Source organism: Dysidea avara, chromosome 12 (genome assembly GCF_963678975.1).
Source record: "Dysidea avara chromosome 12, odDysAvar1.4, whole genome shotgun sequence".
NCBI lineage: Eukaryota > Metazoa > Porifera > Demospongiae > Dictyoceratida > Dysideidae > Dysidea > Dysidea avara.
Window position 1 is genome coordinate 3,445,063 of NC_089283.1, and position 22,696 is coordinate 3,467,758.

The following is a 22,696-nucleotide window of genomic DNA, read 5'->3' on the forward strand; positions in this document are numbered from 1 at the left end:
GCCAAATTAAAGCCCTCTTGAAAGTACCCATATGCATGATGCACTATAACGGACAACGATTAGGGTAACGCAGATTTAATTCCTGTCAAACTACTTACTAGCTATAGATGCATAGCACATTATCAAGGTAACTGATTTTTTGGCCAGTGGAGCTCCACAATGTAAGGCAAAAAGGCTGCTATATAAGTATGTAGTTAACTAGGAATGCCATATACCTTTTCATTAAGCTGCATGGATTATATTGAATTGGAAATCAGTACTTTGTATATACTTATGTAGTTCTGTTACAATTAATGGTACACGTGTCAGATAGTATAGTTGAATTTACAGCTGCAATCCCACGCCAGCCAGAATCAAATATGCCACCCATTAACTACTTAGTATTTGAAACCTTATAACTCAATGATCTCTACAAAATGGCATGGGATGTTATGTAGTCCGTTTATACCCATATGTCTACTTTGTAAGGCATATAGCTACACTTCTTAAATGTATGTCAAAGTTGCTGAAATGACCTGCATGCATTACATAGCTATACGCGAAGCCAATTGCAAGTAAGTGTGACAGGGGATGCACAAACACAACTGAACCAATACAATTATTGATAATGAAAGCAACTAGTTACACAACCATAACTCATTAACGTATATATATACCCATCCAAAAACAGCTTATAGCTGTAAAAAAAGTGCGCGTCCAAGTAAAGCAGAGTTAACTGCGACAAAAAGTAATGATATCATAATGCGGCCATGTGCGAGGTGTGCAAGTTGTAAAATTAATATTAGCTAATCAGATAATACAATGTTATTGTTAAAGTGTTAATGAAAACTATGTGATGCTGCTAGTTTTTAAATGTGTGAGCATCTTCATAATGCCACATAAATTTAATTCTCAATAAAGCAATGTGGTATAGATTCTCTGATAGTAATAAATAGTTTGAGTTTGGCCACCTTTCCTTTGTTCGTAGCATTGCTGTATACAGGAAAGGCGGCCAAACTCAAACTATTTATTACTATCAGAGAATCTATACCACATTGCTTTATTGAGAATTAAATTTATGTGGCATTTATGAAGATGCTCACACATTTAAAAACTAGCAGCATCACATAGTTTTCATTAACACTTTAACAATAACATTGTATTATCTGATTAGCTAATATTAATTTTACAACTTGCACACCTCGCACATGGCCGCATTATGATATCATTACTTTTTGTCGCAGTTAACTCTGCTTTACTTGGATGCGCACTTTTTTTACAGCTATAAGCTGTTTTTGGATGGGATTTCAATACTTTTTGTTAGAATAAGCAATGCACTGTTGATAACAGTAGGTGAATTTCCATGGTTTTGACAGAAACCCCAGATTACAGTGACAGAATATTAAAATATAACTGTAATTTTAGTGGCCAGGGCCGCCCACATTGAGGGTAACTGGGGTATTTTGCCCCCTACCACAGCCCGAAAGGGGCCACTTGAATACCTGTTTAAAAAAAGATCGATATATTCTAATAGAGCAGTCAGGATCTAGACCCTTCCTTACCCCTGGGCCCCTTTTTAACTCTTTTCCCTGGGCCCTCTAATTTCTCTGGACGGCCCTGTTAGTGGCATGCAACTGCAGTCAACTAACACCCATTTTAACTAGTAAACCCTTAACAACACTTTGCCTTTCATCTTGTACTGCATTGAAACGATCAAGATACTCTATTAGAGCAGTCACAAAACAGCTGTAACACAGCAATTAATATTTAGCATAGTTACAACTTCTGCTTAGCATCGGATTGTATGGTTTAAATTACTAGCTACTTACAGACTTTACAATATAAAAATATGGCACTTGTAGAAATGTGACTGTTCTATTAGAGAATCTCGATCTACTTCAAGCATTGACTAATTCAAGTGAAGAAGCTACGCAAATGAAATGAGAATAGTAAAGAAAAGGCAAGTATTTAAGTATGTAAGTGTGCAAGTATTTATTAATAATAATAATAATAAATAAATAATAATAATCAAGACTCACGGTAGTGAGTCGCGCGGCCAAGAAACTATAAAGCGCACGCCCAATTAAAAGACGCGCGGCAACTACTGTGAGTTATTTACGTGTAGGGCCGGTTTCGCAACATTAGTCCTAGATTACGCAACATCTCTCAATAGATTTGTATTGCGTTACGTGCTAAAAAAATCTTTAGGAGTCATCATCATAGTTTTCTTGCGACCTCGCTAAAATAAAAAAGTAACCATCGCAAAATAAAAAATAGGCGTATTTCACTTTATTTCTCTACCTTATGTTACAACTACTGTCACGTTATACCAGTCAACATAGTCGTGTTTGTATAGTCCATCTAGCACTGACATTATCCAATCCTGGTTTGCCTATACGCGTATTTTCTTCAATCAAACCTCTAATCCCTACAATAACTTTTAAAGGCACGACGTGGACACAAACTCTAATGCCTGATAAACAAGTTGTGACAACGTGCTGAACCGTAAGTTCCCTAGGGATGGCGTTTTAAGCAGAAATCTTTTAAATTCCATTTAGTGCCACACCCCAATCGAGCGTTTATAAATCGCCAGTTGTCTTATGGTGTGAAGAACAAAATCACTAGCGAAGGTGCTTTAAGCATACTCTTCAATTCTCTATTTACATGTAATTTTTAATAGATTAACCACAAAGGCCTGAATACAAAAGGTAGCAAGCCTTTAGGGGTTACCACCTCTATGTAGTGTTTACCATGTAGCTTGTGCTGTGGCTTTCATTAAGTATTATGCACACACAAATGGTGCAACAAAATTTTGTAATGGTTGCTCGAATGTGGTTCGTGGTGTTGTGGCTCGAATGTGGTTCGTGGTTTGCCAGTGACCATGTATGAGTTGGGGTTGTTCCACACAACTTACACAATATTCAAATTTCATGATGGCCATGAAAATTTCTTGCCATATGGTAAACATACAACAATGTATAACAACGTTAATCAACATCACATCAAGACTTGACTAAAAATAGTTCCAACAATAGTGATGATTTCTTGTATGTCAGCATGACGATACTGAGACCTGTAAAAGAATAAGCAGGCACTGAAGTTAACCTTAAATTAAACACTCATGCAACTGACCTGGAACATTGGTCGCAACACCAAAAACACTTGTTTCGATATCTGATGACACAATCCAGCAGGCACTAAATTAAAAGAGAATGTATAAAAAATCAATATGCCGGGCTGTATCAATAATAGCATGGATAATCAAAATGAACAAAAATTATATCCCAGGCTAAGTGAATGAATAACATAACTGTTGGGTAAGCATGTCAAACCTGAACATTAGGACATTAGTCAAACAAAAGTACGCTATCACAACTTGGTCATAATACAATGTTTGTACCACTGGACTTCACACTGGTTGCCCAAAAATTGTGCCATTCCGGGACAACAGCATAATTATGAAACAAATAGTTACTACAACACAGAAGGCTTACTGTTGTACCGTCTACACTGATATACCATAATTTAAAAACATAACAGGTAGCTAGGCATTAAATACAATACACTTAACATCTGGGTACTAGGAAAAAATCACTAACATCACAACATGTAAACTGACCTAGAAATTAACACCCTTGATGCCACTACAGTCTACACTGGATATTTGTTTGAACCCATCAACACTATACCCGATACATCTGAGTAGACTGACCTGCAAATTCACATCACTAGTATACAGTGATAATTGATAACTACAAAAGCAACAATTACAATAATACAATTCTTCTGTACGTCAACTGACCTGAAATTCATGACACTCGATACCGAGACCTGTAAAAGAATAAGCAGGCACTGAAGTCAACCTTAAATTAAACACACATGCAAACTGAACTGGAACATCGGTCGCAACACCAAAGACACCTGTTTCGATATCTGACGAAGCAATCCAGCAGGCACTGAATTAAAAAGAGAATGTGCAAAAAATCAATATGCCAGGCTGTACCAATAAAGGATGGATAATCAAAATGAACTAAAAAATATATATATCCCATATGCAGGTTAAGTGAGTAACATAACTGTTGGGTAAGCATGTAAACCAGAACATTAGGTCATTGGTCAAACAAAAGTAGGCTATCACAAACTGGTCACTGATAATTGATAACTACAAAAAGAACAATTGCAATAATACAATTCCTCTGAACGTTAACTGACCTGAAATTCATGACACCTGTATCTTTGTTCTTGCATGGTCTCAACTTACATATGTACCATGATCACATTCAACTGCTAGTGGATAAACCAGTATGACCAGATGGCCTGCAAAAACCAACAAACAGGTGTTAAATACAATACACCTAAAGCCTGGAATATGAAAAATATTATATAAGCATTATTTCACACTGATATAGTAATAGATTATAGGACGTTGTGGAACTTGCCTAAATGTGTAAACTTGAACAAGAGGACAACTGCATAATCTGGACACTTGGAATTGTCCAATACCTGATGAACAAGTTAGTACTAATGACATTCACGTCAACATTTTATCCCAGCTGGGTGAATCTCTTGTAACTGAGTAAAAAGGTGTTTATTTTCCACCTGCAACCAAAGTTCTACATTTCGATCTGTGGTTGAGTGTACATAAATTGACCAGGAAAATCGGGATGCCATAGGGGTATGGAAATGGTTCCTTTCCTTCTGTTATGACATTACTTACAGCTGACTGGTAAATGATCATCGATGTCCCCATGGACCCCAACAATGAGTATACCAATAACTTCACAAGTTGGAATAAATTTCCTTTCAACATGTGGTGGAATGAATTTCCTTTCAACATCTGGTGGACAGGTCCAAAAACCCTATCGCACAAACACGGTGAATCAGTGTGTGGCGATGTGACACGTTGCACAAACTTCACTCCTCGTTTCGTTAGCATTCAAGACCGGCATATATCATAGAGTCCCTCAGTATTCTTGACTCTTACTTTTTCAAGCGTTGCTCAAGCGATGTAGTTTCTCACGAGGGGCTCGAGTTTCTCAGTAAAGTCGAGCCAATTAAAGTACGCCTCACCATCTAGTTACATTCTTAAACCATTCAATTTAAAACCACGTATCACGAGTGTCCGCTTAAGGTAATTAGGGACTTTCCACAAGATTTCCCCTAAATACATCACGTGTTAGTTGTCAATCCGGTGGATTCTGGTGGTATACATGGTTCAACAATGCGGTAAGTGTACATATGCTATCAATAATTGTTTGTGCACTGCTAAACTAAGTTATTTTTGTGTGGTAAGTATGCTTGAGGAAGGGTCTGGGGGACGACAGTAATGTTTTCACAGCAGTTGATGATGGCCAGGCAAAGAACTGCGAGAAGAACTACTGTGATAGTGTGATAGTAGGGAAAAATTCCCACCCCTATAGCTCTGCCTAGGGGCATTATCTACAGCTACTGTATTATGTTGCCGATATGTACATCCGGGCCAAGAATAAAGGTGAAAGTGGTAGTAAGGCTCAATCCTATTATTCTGCTGAACAGGCAAGGGAGTCTGGGACTCTGGGGGCATGCTCCCTCAGGAAAGTATAAGTACTACAACTTTTTTGTTTTAATTGCTTCATCAAGTATAAAAATTTCAGTCAAAAGGTGATGATCGAGGCACTGGTCTTATGCACTGGTTGGAGTGGTTGTATCGATACTGCACTGTGGCAACCTTGAGGGGTTAGTGCTGGCATTATCCTTGGCAATACTATTCCATCTCCCCGAGTCTTGATGATTGAGTCCTCCATTCCTTTCTCTGCTGCTCCAATCCTGAAGTTGTGACCACAGTCAAAAGGCGACGATCGAGGCTCTGGTCTTGCATCTATACTGTACTGCAACACCCTTGAGGGGTTAGTACCGGCATTGTCCATCGCAATACTGTTCCATCTCCCATATACAAGTCTTGATGATTGAGTCCTCTATTCCTTTCTCTGCTGCTCTAATCCTGAAGTTGTGACCAAAATAATAAAAAATGGTTATAACATGATAAACGATTATGGTGATAACAATTACAAATGTATTTATAGCTGTGTAGCAACTGTAAACTAATTAGTCACTTGCAAGTTTAATTAGGTGTCTGAAGCATTTAACATGCACAGATATGAGATATATTCGTCACATGCAGGCAGTAAGGATAGATTTACTCTAATAGAACAGTCATACTACACCGTAAATTCATACTTCCGAATTTACGGTGTTATGAAACAATCATTATTATGTATGGATTTTACTGACTCTCCAAGATAATATTCTGCATTAATGTTAATTGCTCATTTCCAAAAAAAATTACCTTTTAAACCAAATGTAGAGTCTATCACTGACAAAAATGAGTGATATCCACCCCAAAAACACCTTCGCTGTAAAAAAGGCGTGCCCAAGAAACTACAAGTACCTGGAACCCAATGTAAAAAAACAAAAAGAAAACAGCTCAGCTGAAGTGAAAAGTAACTGGTAACTTAAAGAGCTGATATCTGAAGCGGCCAAGATACAATTACTTAAGTTTAATCCATGCAAGAACACCTTGGCTATAAAACAGGTGTGTACATGAAAGTAACTGGCAACTGAAATGGCTGATATCTGAAGCGGCCAAGAATGAATGGTCATATACAACTAATTCAAAAATTTAACACTGAACCTTTATAATTCGGCTGTGTTCTATATTCGCTCTTGCTGCATCGTAAAGTAATTTCTTTTAACTCTAATTGGCTGGTAATTTGGCCGCCTTTTTTAATAGTCAGTATAATAGAGCAAAAAAAGGCGGCCAAATTACCAGCCAATTAGAGTTAAAGAAATTACTTTACGATGCAGCAAGAGTGAATATAAAACACAGCCGAATTATAAAGGTTCAGTGTTAAATTTTTGAATTAGTTGTATATGACCATTCATTCTTGGCCGCTTCAGATATCAGCCATTTCAGTTGCCAGTTACTTTCATGTACACACCTGTTTTATAGCCAAGGTGTTCTTGCATGGATTAAACTTAAGTAATTGTATTCTTGGCTGCTTCAGATATCAGCTCTTTAAGTTACCAGTTACTTTTCACTTCAGCTGAGCTGTTTTCTTTTTGTTTTTTTACATTGGGTTCCAGGTACTTGTAGTTTCTTGGGCGCGCCTTTTTTACAGCGAAGGTGTTTTTGGGGTGGATAATAATGTACAGAGACAATAGAGGGGCGCGTAATTATGTCCTGTTGTAAATAAACGCCTTTAAAATTTATATTACTACTAAATAAACGCACCAGAATAGGCTTGTGTGGCTGTTGTCTCCAAGGTTGTCTCATTACTTGTCTTTTTGTGTTGAAGGGATTTAGTCGCAATTGGTGAGTTTAACTATACATGTATTTGTGTTGTAAAACTTAATTGTAAAAAGGCGATTAGCACATATGATAAACATGTATTTGTCACAGTAGAGTCTCTCACGAAGTCACGATTATTACGAGACATTGGACCAGGGTAAAAAATTTACTGCTATATTTAGAGGTTGTAGCATTTGTATATCTTAGTATCTTAATAAATAATCCCCCATGATCACTAATCACTAATAGTACAGTGAAAACTGGTCATTATTCAAGCCGTAGGGACAAAATTTTCTGACCTTGCCTTTTAAAGAGGTGGCTGCATTATGCGGCCTTAAAAAAAGGTAAGAAGCATGCTGTTCTAACTGGCTATAGAGATGGATTTAGTGTATGACAGCATATGAGACAGTGAGTGCTGGCAGCAAGGGGGCAGCCAATCTGTTAGAGCACCAAAAGCACTGCTTCAGACATAGGCAGTTGACTGTCAGCCCCAAGTGTAAAAAGTTTCACTATTGGTCCTTATAAGCTCCTGATGAAGAAAGTGATGAAGTCATTATCCATAGGATATATTTTTCAGAGTATCCATTTCAGTTCTACAATATAGTAGCCAAGCATAAGATGAACATAACACAGCATTCCAGTAGTTTAGTGGTGACCACAACACTGCCTGAGTTAAACTGTGGTGAAATTTGAGACTACCAGAAGCCCTGGAATGTCTTCAACACATGAAATACCAAATATCTAATGCCTGGCTTTCATCCACAGTGGACCTGTCTTGGTGGCCACTTGTACAGAAGGGAAACAGCTGCCACACAGTCTTGCGAGTGAAACAGCTAGTTGCCACACCCCTTAATTATCAATTTGTAAAATCTTTAGCAAAATTGTGTGTGCAAGCAAGTGCGATGTGGCAGTGCCGTGTATATGGTTGCTGCCTAGCAGTGACACATCACGAGTATTGAAGTCACAATGCATTACTGTATCATCCATCTAAATACAATCTCTGAATGTGTCATTTTGTGTAGAGACCAATCTTCCATAAGAAGTGACTGTAGTATAACTGTAACTATTAATAGGCTGTGATGTTGTAATCATGCGTGATGTAATAGTTATTGTAAGTAAGTGTTAGAACATATCCTATAATTGTATGGCTATAAAGTCTGTACTGTTGTACAATGTTATCAGTCTATAATCAGTCTTCAATAGAGGTAACGGCAACAATAATACATGGTGTCAGAAGTGCAGCTTTAACTTCTTCAAGTCATGGCTAGTCTCAGTCTCCGTACTCCAGCACTGTTTAATTTCAGAAAACCTGAAGAGTGGAAGAAATGGAGAAGCCGTTTCGAACAGTATCGCCTTGCTTCCGGACTATCAAAAGAATCAGCCGAACGACAAGTGAGCAGTTTACTGTATTGTATGGGCGAAGATGCAGAGGCAGTATTAGGCCACACCAAGTCACACCTTAGTTTCTGGTCACCCGCCCGCATGGTAAACCTGAAACCCTAGTTTATGAGGACTATTATTAATATTACAGGTGCTTAAGTGCACGTGACGCAGCAAGACACTTATTTTTTACTGCAAAAGATCGATATACTCTAATAGAGCATTCAGGGATTCCAATAGAGCAGTCACACTACTCATAACTCTAATATTAGGTATATATGCCACACTAATAAAATGTTTCTAACTATAGCTAGTTTTGTCTTTGATTATATAGCTGTTCAGATTATAACTGTTACTAATGCTTCTGTAACCAAAGTAATTTCAGTAGCATTAACTACTAGTCCATGCAGATGGGCCATAGCTTTAACTTTATAATTCAAATGTAGTCCTCTAATGATTAGTCTAATTCCTTATCACTGAACACTACAGGGGTATGGAAAGCCGGCAACATTCGGTGAGCTTAAACTTAAACTTTTCCATAACTAAAATTAGATTGGCAAGTAGAAACCCTTATAGTTTAAACATTCCCAGATGATCACTAAAAAACAGTAGTCTGGAGCACTCAATGACTCAAAACTTTGACAGTTACTTTTCTCAAGGTTACTGAATAGAAGGCTGGAAACACATAGCTAGTGGGCTAAGACTTTACATTTGAATGAAGAATTTCTGATGTGAAAATAGAAGTTAAATTTCATTGTGTATCATGATCATTTGAACAACTTAGCTATAAGTCATAGTAATACTTTCCTGACATAGCTAATGAGACATTTATTTCACTTGGAAAGCATAAGTAGCTACATGAGCAAAACATTTCCTATAGTATATTCTAAATAAAGAAATAAATATATACTTAAATGCTATACATCAGTGTATAGCTAGCCATGATCCATCAACAACTTTCCTAGTGCATTTTTTGCCGAAGCACAACTACTTATGTTGTTGGTTAAGTATAAAATCAACATGAATTTGCTAAATTGAGCAAATAATAATACCATACAGTATATTGTCACAGTAGAGTCTATAGTCCTGAAGTCCTGATCATCCGCCCGCCCGCATCCATTTGTAGGTTTGGGAGTGACCAGAAACTAAGGTATGACTTGGAGTGGCTTTAGCTACTACTCTCATAACCGACGAAGATAGAGCGGATTACAGCAAAGTGTTAGAGAAGTTCGATGGATATTTCAAAGTACGAAAAATCTCGTCTATGAACGTGCTACATTTAACCAAGCACGCCAGCTTTCAGACGAATTGGCTGAGCAGTTCATCACAAGGCTTCATCTGCTAGCTGACAACTGCGAGTTCGGGAATTTACGAGATGAGATGATCCGTGATCGCCTAGTCATTGGAATCCACGACAAACAGCTATCTGAGCGACTACAGATGGAACATGGACTTAACTTGCAACAGGCAGAGACAATGGTTAGGCAAAGAGCAGCAGTGCAAGAACAGCAGTATGCTCTGAAACATCCAGGGAACACCAGATGGATGCAGTGAGGAAAGGCCACACCTCCACCCACAAACAAATGAAGCCTCCAAAATGGAAACAACCTGCAGCTAGACAGTTGCCTTCAAAGACACAAAGTCTACCTCCAAAGTGCAGAAGATGCGGAAAAGACTCTCACCCCAAACAACAGTGCCCTGCTAGAGATGCTACATGCCACCGATGCAGACGTCAGGGTCACTACAGCAAACAGTGTCTGTCCAAGACAATGGCCAGTGTGACCTCAGACATGAAGGAACTATCTACAAGAGACCAGGAGAGTGACAGTGATCAAGACTTTGACCTTAACAGTGACGATCTCTACACAGATGTTGTTTACCTGAACACAGTAGGTGATGAGCAAGCACATACCAAAAATGTGCCAGAAAGCTGGAATGTGCAAGTCATGGTGAAAAACAAGAAGGTGTTGTTTAAAGTTGACACTGGTGCAGAAGTTACTGCAATGTCTGAATCAGCATGGAATTTGCTGAGTCATCCAGGCAAACTGAGAAAAGCAAAACAAAGGCTTTGCAGACCAGATCGTAAACCACTAGATGTCCTAGGGACAGTCAGTCTGACATTGTCAGTCTGACATTGACACTCAATGGGAAATCCTGTACTCAGCAGATTTACATCATTCGCAATTTGAGAAGTAACCTACTAGGCTTACCTGCTATCAGACAACTGCAGATGTTACCTCAAATTGATGTCATAGAGAAGACTATTCCAGATCAATTTCCTGACCTATTCACAGGTTTAGGCAACATGAAGGAATGCTACACTATCAGACTGAAACCAGATGTAAAACCCTATGCCCTGTTTACACCCAGACACATACCTATTCCTTTGAGATCTAAAGTTCGAAATGAACTGGACCGAATGGAGAGGTTGGGAGTTATTTCAAAAGTGGAGACACCAACACCCTGGTGTGCAGGCATGGTGGTTGTTCCAAAAAGCTCCGGAGAAGTGAGGATATGTGTAGACTTGAAACCCCTGAATGAAAGTGTTTTAAGAGAAGTTCACCCTCTTCCAAAAGTTGAAACCACCCTAGCTCAGTTATCAGGAGCAAAAGTTTTCTGAAAATTAGACGCAAACAGTGGCTTTTGGCAAATTCCTTTAGACCCAGACTCCCGACTCCTGACTACATTCCTTACACCATTTGGGAGATTTTGCTTTAATAAATTACCTTTTGGGATCTGCAGTGCACCAGAACATTTCCAGAGACGTATGTGTAACATCCTTGCTGGTCTACCTGGAATTGTTTGCCACATTGATGATGTCTTAATTTTTGGCTGCAACCAGAGAGAACATGACAGTAGACTCAGAGCAGCTTTCCAAGCAATTCAACAAGCTGGACTAACTTTGAACGGTGATAAATGTGTGTTTAACCAAACATGTGTATCTTTTTTAGGTCACATCATCAGCAGCGATGGAATTTCTCAGGATCCTCAGAAGACAAGAGCTATTACTCACATGAGTCCACCAACAAATGTCACACAACTTCGACGATTTCTAGGAATGATTAATCAAATGAGCAAATTTTCATCAAACCTAGCTGAACTGTCTCAACCACTTCGAGAGCTTCTTAGTCCTAAGAGAACATGGATTTGGGGGCAACCACAAGCTGAATCCTTTGAGAAGTTGAAAGCTGAACTTGCTACTCCCAAAGTACTTGCTCACTACGATGTGACAGCTGATACTAAGATCAGTGCAGATGCCTCATCTTATGGATTAGGAGCTGTGCTACTACAGAGGCACAATGGTGAATGGAAGCCCATAGCTTTTGCCTCTCGCTCATTGACTGACACAGAGCGAAGATATGCACAGATCGAAAAGGAGGCACTCGCCATTACTTGGGCTTGTGAGAAATTCTCAGAGTATGTCCTTGGGAAGCAGATTCTACTGGAAACAGACCACAAACCTTTGGTCCCTATACTGGGAAAGAAAAGTTTAGACTCTTTACCACCCAGAGTGTTATGTTTTCGTCTTCGTCTGATGAGATTTGAGTATACCATCAAGCACGTTCCAGGGAAAGAATTGTACACTCCTGATACACTTTCCAGAGCTCCGGTGAATAATCAACTAGATTCTCTTACCAAACTGTCAGCCAGAGACATTGAACTGTTTATTCACACTCTTACTGACCTATTGCCAGCTAGCAAAGATAGACTACAAATTTACCGACAAGCTCAAGCTAGTGACGATGTTTGTGCCAAGTTGATTGAGTATTGTAAATCAGATTGGCCAACCCACAAGCCAAAAGGAGTTTTGAGCAAATACTGGCAGTTCCGTGGTGAGCTATCATTGTGTGATAATCTGTTGTTGTATGGCACTAGAATAGTTGTACCAGATAAGATGAAACACGAGACACTACAAAAGATACACCAGGGACATCAAGGTATCCAGAGATGCCGACTTCGAGTTAACACTTCCGTTTGGTGGCCTGGGGTATCCCGTGACATGGAAGAATTTGTGAGATCCTGTCTAGAATGCCAGCAGTCAGCAATACTACCGAGAGAGCCATTGCTTCAATCTCCCCTTCCCAGTCATCCATGGGAAAGAGTGACATCAGATTTGTTTGAACACAAGAAATCAACTTATTTGCTAGTGGTTGACTACTTTTCAAGATTTGTTGAAATAGAGAAATTAACCTCTACCACTTCTTCAAGTGTAATCACTCACCTCAAAGCCATATTTTCAAGGCATGGTATTCCTGCTACTCTCATTACAGACAATGGACCACAATATTCCTCAGAAAAAATGAATAAGTTTTCCTTAACTTATGGATTTCAACATGTGACCAGTTCTCCTCATTATCACCAGTCAAATGGACAAGCGGAAAGAGCAGTAAGGACTGTTAAGTCTCTTTTGTCAATTCCCCTGATCCTTATTTAGCTTTACTCAATTATAGAGCAACCCCATTGCCATGGTGTGGACTCAGCCCTGCAGAGCTTTTAATGGGACGAGTTATCAGGACAGATGTTCCTCAACACACTAGAGCTTTTCAGCCAGATTGGCCCTACCTGAAAGAATTCAGAGAAAGGGAGAGGAAGTATAGAGATGATCAGAAACGGAACTACGACAAGTGTTACAGAACAAGATCCTTACCTGACCTTCCTGAGAACACTCCAGTTTGGATAGACATGCAGAATGGCCAAGTTCAAGGAACTATTGTGTCATCAGCACCAGAACCAAGATCTTACATAGTGACAGTGCCATCTGGAGAAGTTCGTCGAAATCGCTCTCACTTGAGAACCAGGACCTCAGGAAACTCTGAAGCTGTAACAGTCAGTAACAGTACCAGTGTGCCGAGGCAGATACAAACTCGTTCCAAAACTGGCACAGAGATTCGGCCTCCACAACGTTACAAAAACTAGTGTTACAGCTTGGAAGGAGATGTAGTATAACTGTAACTATTAATAGGCTGTGATGTTGTAATCATGCGTGATGTAATAGTTACTGTAAGTAAGTGTTAGAACGTATCCTATAATTGTATGGCTATAAAGTCTGTACTGTTGTACAATGTTATCAGTCTATAATCAGTCTTCAATAGAGGTAACGGCAACAATAATACAGTGACCTGCAGGTTTCAGTGTATATTGTTAACCATTAATATTGTTCACAATATTGTGAACTATATGTACAGTGAAACCTCACTTAGTGGCCACCTCTTTAATAAGACCACCTCATTATATTGGCCACCTCTAGTAGGTTCCAAATATAGCTAAGCATTACTTATGACCTCATTCATAAGGCCACCTTGTTATTCAGGCCAAAGTTTTTGGTCCCACAGCCTGCCATATTAATGAGGTTTCATTGTACTTATGTGAATTTTTATTTTTCGTAACTTTTCTTCGGGTTTACTGATGGGCACTATGAAGCATTGTTGACTGGTACGTGTATAATGTGGTGACTTGAAATGCTAAAACAGTACGTAGCATGTTTTGTATGTACATGTAATGTGTTGTAATGTGTCCACACATCCACACATCTTAGAAATAAATATAATTGTATTCTCTATAAATAGTCAGTTCCATTGTGCCACTGGGTCATAAGTTGGTTGAGTATGGATCATCCAGGGCACTTGAGTCACATTTTGTCCTGGCCAAGTGGATCTCATCCACTGACAGAATATACAGGATCAGATCACGTGTATAAATTACGGTGGAACTTGTTTATTGCCACCTTCACTCATTCAGCAGGTAACAGTGTATAAATTCTCAATTGGAACTGGCTTTTCAAGAGTGGTTGTCTTTCTATACTAGTGGCCATTAAAACAGGTTGTACTGATAGAGTGTACATACTAGAGATGCAACAATATCCTCCACTTAGTGTCGTTTGATAGTGATGCAATGGAGACTATGTATTATTGCATTTAAATACTATACTATTATATTGCAACTCTAGCACGTATTTATAACAGGAATGTTTATTAACTGTTTAGACATACTGGAGCCACACCCACTCATCTGGATTCTACAAATGGAGTCATACCAACTTGTTGTCATCATACTTACTCGTTACTCCCATTGTGTTTGGATGAATATACATGCCGTCATGTGAGACTTGCTACCATGGCGGGCCACTGGAAAACATTTGCATAGCAGTTATATTACAGTCATTATTGTACAATTCTTACATTACTGTTGTGAAAAGTGTTTGGTATTCATGTGTCTCCTCTGTATGTTGTAATTACATGTGTAATTTTGTGTGGGCGTGCTATAAAATGCAATAATGCATGGTGACAATTGTATTAGGCGATTTTGCACACTTCCTTTTAAGCTAGCTACATGTGCTAATTACTCACAGCTTGTGTCAACAACTGCTAACCGCAGTTGTACTCTTGTGTCATTCTTTAAGCCGCGCCCTTAGAGGACAAATTATGTGGGGGCGACTAATTTCAAAAACGAAGGATGGTATGCAGCACCATAGATTATATCTATGGACTATAATCTATGGCAGCACACTTCTTGGTGGCTATATGTACTGATTAACTACATAGAGCGCCAGTTCATCAATACCCAGTGACCGCAGTTGTGCTCTGCGTCATTCTTTAAATTCCGAGTAAAATTCTTAGAGAGCAAATGACGTGGGGGCGACTAAATTCAAATTTCAAACTAGCCATTCTCGAAAACAAATGTTTCAATCTGAACGAAACTTTTAGTACAGTTTAAAGACACATTGCCCTACATGCCAAGCGAGTATTGCGGAAAACAACAATCTGGGATTTGTATTTGGCCTCTAGGTCGACTGAGGACGACTGAAACTTCGTTTGGTGCTGAAATCACGACTGTAGGTAGGCATTCCAGCCCGATTTTTAAATTTTGGAAAAACAGGCTTTTTATATGCTCAATAGATAGAGTATTGATTGCCGATCTCAGAAATATATAGTTTGTTGGGTTGGAATTAGTTACTTTGGCATGCACAGTGCTTAAAAACTAAAAAAAGGTACATTTTTTCTCCAGGGCTCCCCATACATTTTAAAGGGAAAAATGGCACAATTGAATCAGGAAGCCATCTAGCAATCTGGACTATCTTTAAACTGCAGTTGCTTCTAGCTGCAAGTTTGTACATGTAATGAGAGTAACTTCAGGTCTTATTGGATCTCAGCGATCTTTGTATACTTTGTGGTGAGCAAATATGCTTCACCTATTGCACGCTTCTCAATACAATGGTGTATACCCATATAGGCAAGTGGCTATCTCAAGTTGGTAAAAACATCAAGTTAACAACTTATAAAGGTAAACAACTAAAGTGGAGGTGCCACAATGATGCAACAATACCTAAGGTGGAGTTGTGGTTTCAATTATGGCATTGTTATGCCGACTTTGAAGTGGTTTATACTTTTGAGCTGATGACACAGCCAACAGAAAATTGCTCTGGAGCTGAAAATCGCTAACCAGAGCGAAGTAACTACGCACTTTAAAGTAAGCACCAGTGACTACCTTCCACCCGACAGTACGTTTTTTTAAGTTTTAAAGTATTCTACATATATTACAAGGCTTGAAAAGATTACAAAACAACACAAAACGTACTTATATGTAACGCACACGATAAAACTAAGATTTTCATGATGATCAGCGTGTGGACAAACCCCACAGCGATTTTCATCCTCATTGGAGCTCAGATGACGGAGCAATCCCAAGTTAAACACGAGTTGTCATTTTGTGCCAGGGTTCTATTGGGGAATATACGGAGAATTTTTTTATTAAAAAATCTTGGATACTGGAATGCCTACTGTAGGGTAATCGTGTATGGTGAAATCGATGATGTGAATCTTGAGGTGATTGAGTGAATACTGAAGCGATAACAGGGCGATCAATGTTCGGAATGCACAAAGGAACGCACCTGCGGTTGCGTATAACCGCATGCGATAAAAAAAATAATAAAAAATGAAACTTCCCCTTTGATGTCGGCAACCTCGATCACGAAACAATCGACATGGATTTGCTTCACTGCTTGTGTGGTAGTTACTAGTGACACGATGAGTTCAACTCCAGAGTTTCAGAGGGATAGCGTAAGTGACGGGTGGATTACAGGAAGGCCGAATTTGACAACGTTCGTTCTTGTAAAATCCTCAGGTAGTGGTCGCGTCATTTATTGTCTGCGGCGCGCGTTTCTGCTTTACTGGCCGCGCGACTTGAGTCTTGATATATATATATATATATATATATATATTTAGCTACAAGTGGAGAATTATTGACTTTGTTGATGTTGATGCCACTCCAGTTTTTCTGCAGTGTCTGACATGTAACCTGAAAATGTGCGTGCAGGTGTGATCAAATGAGAGCCCAATGTATTGTACACTATCATATTCCTTAATGCACTTAATTGTCTGTGTTACAAGTACGTTCAATTGTGTTAAAGGGGCTAAGCAAAAGTTATAGGAAGAGCTGTAGCCCATTTAACACAATACTTTATGGGCACTAAATCTTGTTTGCTCTAAAATAGAGGAAAATGTTCATATAAAAAATATTACACTGTAATAGTTTAATTGAGTAGCTATAGAGAATCTCTGGTAGCAAAGGAGTCTGAAAATGTAGCTCCTAGATGATGTATCATAACTTCAAATTGTGTTAGAATGTGTTTATTTCAAAAATCTAATAAAATTGTTAGTTAACCACTCATCTCATTCTTTTACTTTGTTGTTGAATTAAAATGATCATACAGGTATAGGATCAGAAACATCTGTTGACTGTTCTATATAGTTAATGATGCATTTATGCTATTGAGGCTGAAAATGAATATATTCCTCCCTTCCAGGTAATGATTACAAGTTTGCACCAGTACTCTACATCATGGTTGCTTCATTTCTACACAAATATTTTAAATTATATTAGTAGACAAACTCTATAATTTTGTACACATGTTCCACTACACAAAAACAACAAAAAATAAAGGAATAAACATAATATGTGTGTATGCGTGTGTGTGCGTGCGCGCGCGCGTGTGTGTAATACATCTAGTTATAACTGAGTGTCAGACCCTTGTAAATTCTGACAATTACTTGAAATACCACTTTGCATTGTGTCGCCTCTCTTATGAGGAGGAAGAAGCATATCATCTGTTACAGTTGTGTATTCAGTTTCATTATTGTTCTGGTTAGAGTTGATCAGAGCCATTTGACTACCATGCTTCTCTAGTAGTGCTGATGACATATACTCTGGTGAATCAAATTGTGGCTTGATGCTTCCATCAAGAGTGGCAGTATTGCCCCCCAGATCAGATATCTCATGGTACTCGTGATCAAGGTCAGGAGGATGCTCATAACCATCATCAGGACTTTTTTGTGGTTTATCTTCATCAACCTCATGATATTCGTGATCACCATCAACCTCATCTTCTGAATGTAAGGCAACAGGATTCTGGTAGTCATGTCCAAGACTGTCACCAGGCTTGAGATATTCATTAGCAACACTCGATGGCTCAACTGAAATGTCATTTAGACCACCAAAAGAGTTATCCGGTTGTTCGGGTTTCCGAATGCTACCATACCCATCATCAAGTGCTTGTGGTAGTGTTTCCAGTCCTTGTGTTGGCTGCTCATAGTCACCACTCTTTAAAAAGTTTGGATCGTATATATCTTTGCAACCTTTAGGTGCTGACTGTGAACAATGAGCAAATTCAACATACATTGTGAAGTGATAGTTGTGTATACTTACTTCATTCTCAGGATCATCACCATCTTTCAAATTGTCATACTAATAAAACAAAGTTGACATAAAGACAGTAATTCATTTTTTTCTTACATACATCACAAGTGGCAGAGGATTGAAGAGTGTTGAAGGGAGATGGCATCTCGTAGCCACTGGCTGCCTCACCACTAGTCAGTAAAAATGGATTCTCATATGGACTTTCTCCACTCTTTAGTGTATTAGTCGGCAAGTTTGCATAAGTTTCTAGTCTGTCATCAATCTAAAATGCATGCATTTACATAGCAACAGTAGGTTATTATTATCAGCAACTGCATAACGCACCACAGTGAGAATGTATCGCAGTGGGTCTGATAAAAACTCCTCCATAATTGTTTCCAATTCAGAAAATGTTGGACGAGCCTCAGGATCCAGCAGCCAGCCTAGTAAGACATTTTAATAGATTACACAAATGAAATATGGTTATCTCGCAAACATACATCGTAGCAGCACAGCATAAAGATCAAGGGTGCAAGTTTCAGGTTGCTTCAGTCTTTCACCACTTTGGATTGCTCCAAGGAGTTCGCGCGCTTGCAAATTAGGATACGGCCTAGCACCAAACGTAAGTATCTCCCACACTGTGACTCCTGTTTGTAGACAATATAACATGGGATCATTACTTGCGTATGTGTTAACTCACCATAAGCCCACACATCAGATTTGTGAGTGTACAGTCTGTGTCTAAGAGATTCTGGTGCTAGCCACCTTACTGGAACTTTACCGCCAGTTGATTTAAAGGTAGTCTCTCCAACATCAAGGATCTTTGTAAGACCAAAGTCAGTAATTTTCACATGTTCAGGTGCCTGTACTGAAAATTCAAGTATGAGTGTGTAGAACCTTAACTACAAATTAATATGTAAGTACCTAGTACACTCTTTGCAGCTAAGTCACGATGCACCATCCTGATAGACTCTAAATATTTCATGCCCTAAATATGATGTAGATACGGTATTAAAATTACGTATGTGGTGTCATGGTTACTTACAGATGCAATTTGCACAGCAAACGTTAGCAGTGTTCTAGCATTGAAGTCTGACTTGAATTGTTTCAAGTGGTCAATCAGAGCTCCAAAAGGCACAAACTCAGACACAAGCATCATTCTTGTTCCAAGACAAACACCGAACAGTCGTACAACATACTCATTATCAATGGAGGCCATAGTGATACCCTCCTGTAACAAACAAAATAAACACAACTCACAAACAAATGATTAATACCTGCAATAGTTCAGTTTGACTCTGCGGAGATGTGTTCTCATTCATCACCTTGATGGCTACTGTGTATTTGTGTGCATCACCCTCAGGTTGCCAGTATCCCTGTTGGTAATAGTGGAAAGTAAACTAAATAGGGCTGGAAATTATACAAGCAAATACAGCATACAGCAATACCAAAAACTGTTCTTAACATCTCAATATCACAAAAATGTTCTGAAAGTCTTACTTACTAGTGATTTACATACACAATTATTTACCTTATAAACAGTTCCAAATGTTCCACTTCCAAGTTCCTTTCCTAACTCCAAAGCAATTTCTGGTACAATAATGAGTCGGGCTTGATTGAGTGCTGCTTTTGGAGGTTGCATAATCTAAAACAAATGGTTAAACTAAAGTATAACAAATCAAACAAACACACACATCTTCTGATTTCATATGTGCAAAAGGTGAGACATCATACAATGGATTCTCAAGCTGTCCAGCTTGCTATAAGAACAAAACAAAATCATTGCAATAATAATAGGTCACTAATGATGACAATAGACAAAAATGTATTAGTGTATTCCACATATGTACATGGTGTACATACATCTACATAATACATATACTCCACGTACCTCATTGTACTTAGCTGACACAAAGAAGGATTTGTATATAGCACGACTGGTAAGTATGACAACTACCATTATGACAATTATCAGTACTAGTCCACCTAATACTCCTCCTATCACTACACCTACTGGAGTTTCGTCTTCACTCCTGTATTATTATAGTGATTTAAAACCGATATATGTAACTATTCAATTACTTACACAATTGGAGCAATAGATACTTCTGGAATACATGTTTGATTTTCTTGTACTGCCATAAAGCCAGCATCACAGCAATTACGCAGTTCTACATCTTCATCTACTGGTGGAATGATAATATATCCTGCATCATTACATATTGTACAATTAGTGGACTCTGGACCAACACATTCTTCACAATTAAGATGACATTGATCACATGTTAAATTGAGCAAATTCTCATATTTGTTATCAGGACATGTTCCAAAAGCTCTACACTCAAATCTGTCACCATCACCCAAAAAGTTTTTCAGATTCTGACAAGCAATACATTCTTGTTGACTCCCACCAATACATCCATCACACTCTTCATTACATAATAGACAACGTTTGGCACTGACATATTCTCCATCTTCACAACTACCAACACAAATGGAACGACCTTGACTGTCTTCTCTTGATGCAAACACACATTGTGAGCACTGGTGGGCCTCACGTCCACTACAAGATTGACAGTGTTCATGACAAGGATCACAAAATCTTGTTGGAAATGGAAATGGTTCAATAGGATCAAATGGAAGATTTAAAAATGTTCTGTCAATACAACCGTCATCTAGTAGACACCTAACTTGACCTAAACTCTCATTTCTCAACACATGATAACAACGATTACATCCACCATCTTCTAAACGATCACTAGGACCATTACATCCAGTTTGTGGCACACACACACTGTTACAAGGGAGACAGAAGTCTGTGTCATTAGGATAAGTACCTAATGGACACTGTGAAACACAAGTAATGGCATTGCCAGCAGTGGGAATAGCAAAGTTCTTACATTGACCAAAACAATCACTAGGTGCCTGTAATATATGACACAAACTAATGAAATATTATCGTGTAATGAACTTACTGGACCAGAACAAGTATCATTACACTCTTCATGACACACTTCACATGTCATTGTAGAGTTGTCAGCATGTGTAAACCTATGTAATATGTAGTATGTATTATCATACCCATTACAGGACCATCACTTACACATTTAGTGATTGTAGTCTAGTGGACTCACAGGATTCAACACAGATACGTTCAGCTCCATTCCTGTACAGGTAAACTTTACACACTACACAGTCAGTATCAGCTGGACCCCAACACCGATATGTCTCATTACACTGGTTGTGACATGACATTCCTGCAGCAACTGGGAAAAGAAGCATCTTGTTACATAAATCAAAAGAAAGAAAGAAAGCAAAAATTTTAAACACTTTTCTGAATCCATTTGGATTCATTTAAGCTCCATAAACATCAGTGATATCAAAAAAGTAACTTGTGTTCTGCCTCCAGTGGTTCTATTTTGGTGCAACAACTTGTTTATGTTGACCACATAGCCCTGCTAATAGTTATGACTGGTAGCTCTTGTAATATATGTTATTAAGGAGAACTCAGATGGATGAATTCAAACTGACTATTATAGGGACCAAGCAATTAAAGTACTACAATAAATGAGCTAAACTTTCTAATTTGAATATCTATCATAAGTTCTATCACACAATGTTAATGAAACAAGATCTACACATGCATGATCCTGAAATGTGTTGCTACAGACAACCAAGTATATAGATAAATCAAAAGCCATTAATACATGTATCAGGTGATAATATGATGGCTGTCTTCAAGGAACTGAGGATGGTTATTGCACTATTTCACACTGAAGAACTAACAAGTTTTCGTGGTAAAGATAATTGCTGAACGCCTTAGCGTAAGGCAAGGAATCTGGTTTTATTTGACCCCGTGTATAAATAAATAAATAAATATATGTCTGCAATGGAAGTGTCCCCCACAAATACGTACATAAGTCATGATGTCAGTACTAACTAACCCACGTCTTTATAAAATAAAATATTAAACCTTATATTGTTGTATACAGTATCTATTACTGAGCAAGAAAATATGCAGCTGATAATACAATGAATGCTACATGACACCTTTTGTTCAAGTTTCATACAGGCTTGGTTGGTTGTAAGGGGTTGTAAGGGGATGCAGAACACGTCTGGAGCTTCAGCTGTAGAGAGCTTCATGGCAGTGAACAGCCAGGTGAACAGTGGCTACTGTTTCATGGTGAATACAGTGACAACTGTTTCATGGTCAAAACATTGGCTGCTGCATGCTTCATGGTGAACATAGTGACTACTGCTTCATGGTAGACACAGTAAGCAATGCTTCGTGGTGAATACAGAGACTACTGATTTGTGGTGAAAACAGTGACTGCTGCT

The 22,696-nt window shown here is 38.6% G+C and overlaps 2 protein-coding genes and 2 long non-coding RNA genes across 8 annotated transcripts in view; 1 reads left to right on the top strand and 3 right to left on the bottom strand.

Moving 5' to 3' along the window:
• The window catches only part of LOC136240161 (epidermal growth factor receptor-like), a 93,959-nt gene that overhangs the window by 32,124 nt on the left and 39,139 nt on the right, over positions 1 to 22,696 (bottom strand). Inside the window, exon 9 of the mRNA XM_066031060.1 lies at positions 21,462 to 21,624. Coding sequence (XP_065887132.1) covers positions 21,462 to 21,624 — 163 coding nt within the window. The remainder of the gene's footprint in view (positions 1 to 21,461; positions 21,625 to 22,696) is intronic.
• Positions 2,900 to 5,157, bottom strand: LOC136240182 (uncharacterized). 5 transcript variants are annotated; one of them, XR_010693706.1, is made up of 7 exons: positions 4,697 to 5,157; positions 4,419 to 4,578; positions 4,192 to 4,296; positions 3,782 to 4,141; positions 3,599 to 3,731; positions 3,112 to 3,176; positions 2,900 to 3,052 (listed from the first exon to the last, which is right to left on the bottom strand). It is a non-coding gene; the product is annotated as an uncharacterized lncRNA (long non-coding RNA). The 5 variants fall into 5 exon arrangements; XR_010693709.1 differs by having other exon boundaries at positions 3,599 to 3,691; positions 3,782 to 3,935; positions 4,697 to 5,156; XR_010693704.1 differs by having other exon boundaries at positions 3,782 to 3,935; positions 4,697 to 5,155.
• The window catches only part of LOC136240184 (uncharacterized), an 82,327-nt gene continuing 76,263 nt past the window's right edge, over positions 16,633 to 22,696 (top strand). The window contains exon 1 of the long non-coding RNA XR_010693715.1: positions 16,633 to 16,743. This is a non-coding gene — a long non-coding RNA (uncharacterized lncRNA). The remainder of the gene's footprint in view (positions 16,744 to 22,696) is intronic.
• On the bottom strand, positions 17,508 to 21,410 carry LOC136240395 (epidermal growth factor receptor-like). Its single transcript, XM_066031361.1, has 14 exons — positions 21,334 to 21,410; positions 20,445 to 21,283; positions 20,250 to 20,391; positions 20,053 to 20,118; positions 19,890 to 20,003; positions 19,636 to 19,734; positions 19,404 to 19,589; positions 19,283 to 19,346; positions 19,059 to 19,226; positions 18,859 to 19,005; positions 18,704 to 18,801; positions 18,480 to 18,641; positions 18,389 to 18,427; positions 17,508 to 18,331 (listed from the first exon to the last, which is right to left on the bottom strand). The coding sequence occupies exons 1-14, from the start codon at positions 21,382 to 21,384 to the stop codon at positions 17,693 to 17,695; spliced, it is 2,814 nt and encodes a 937-aa protein (XP_065887433.1). The 5' UTR covers positions 21,385 to 21,410; the 3' UTR covers positions 17,508 to 17,692.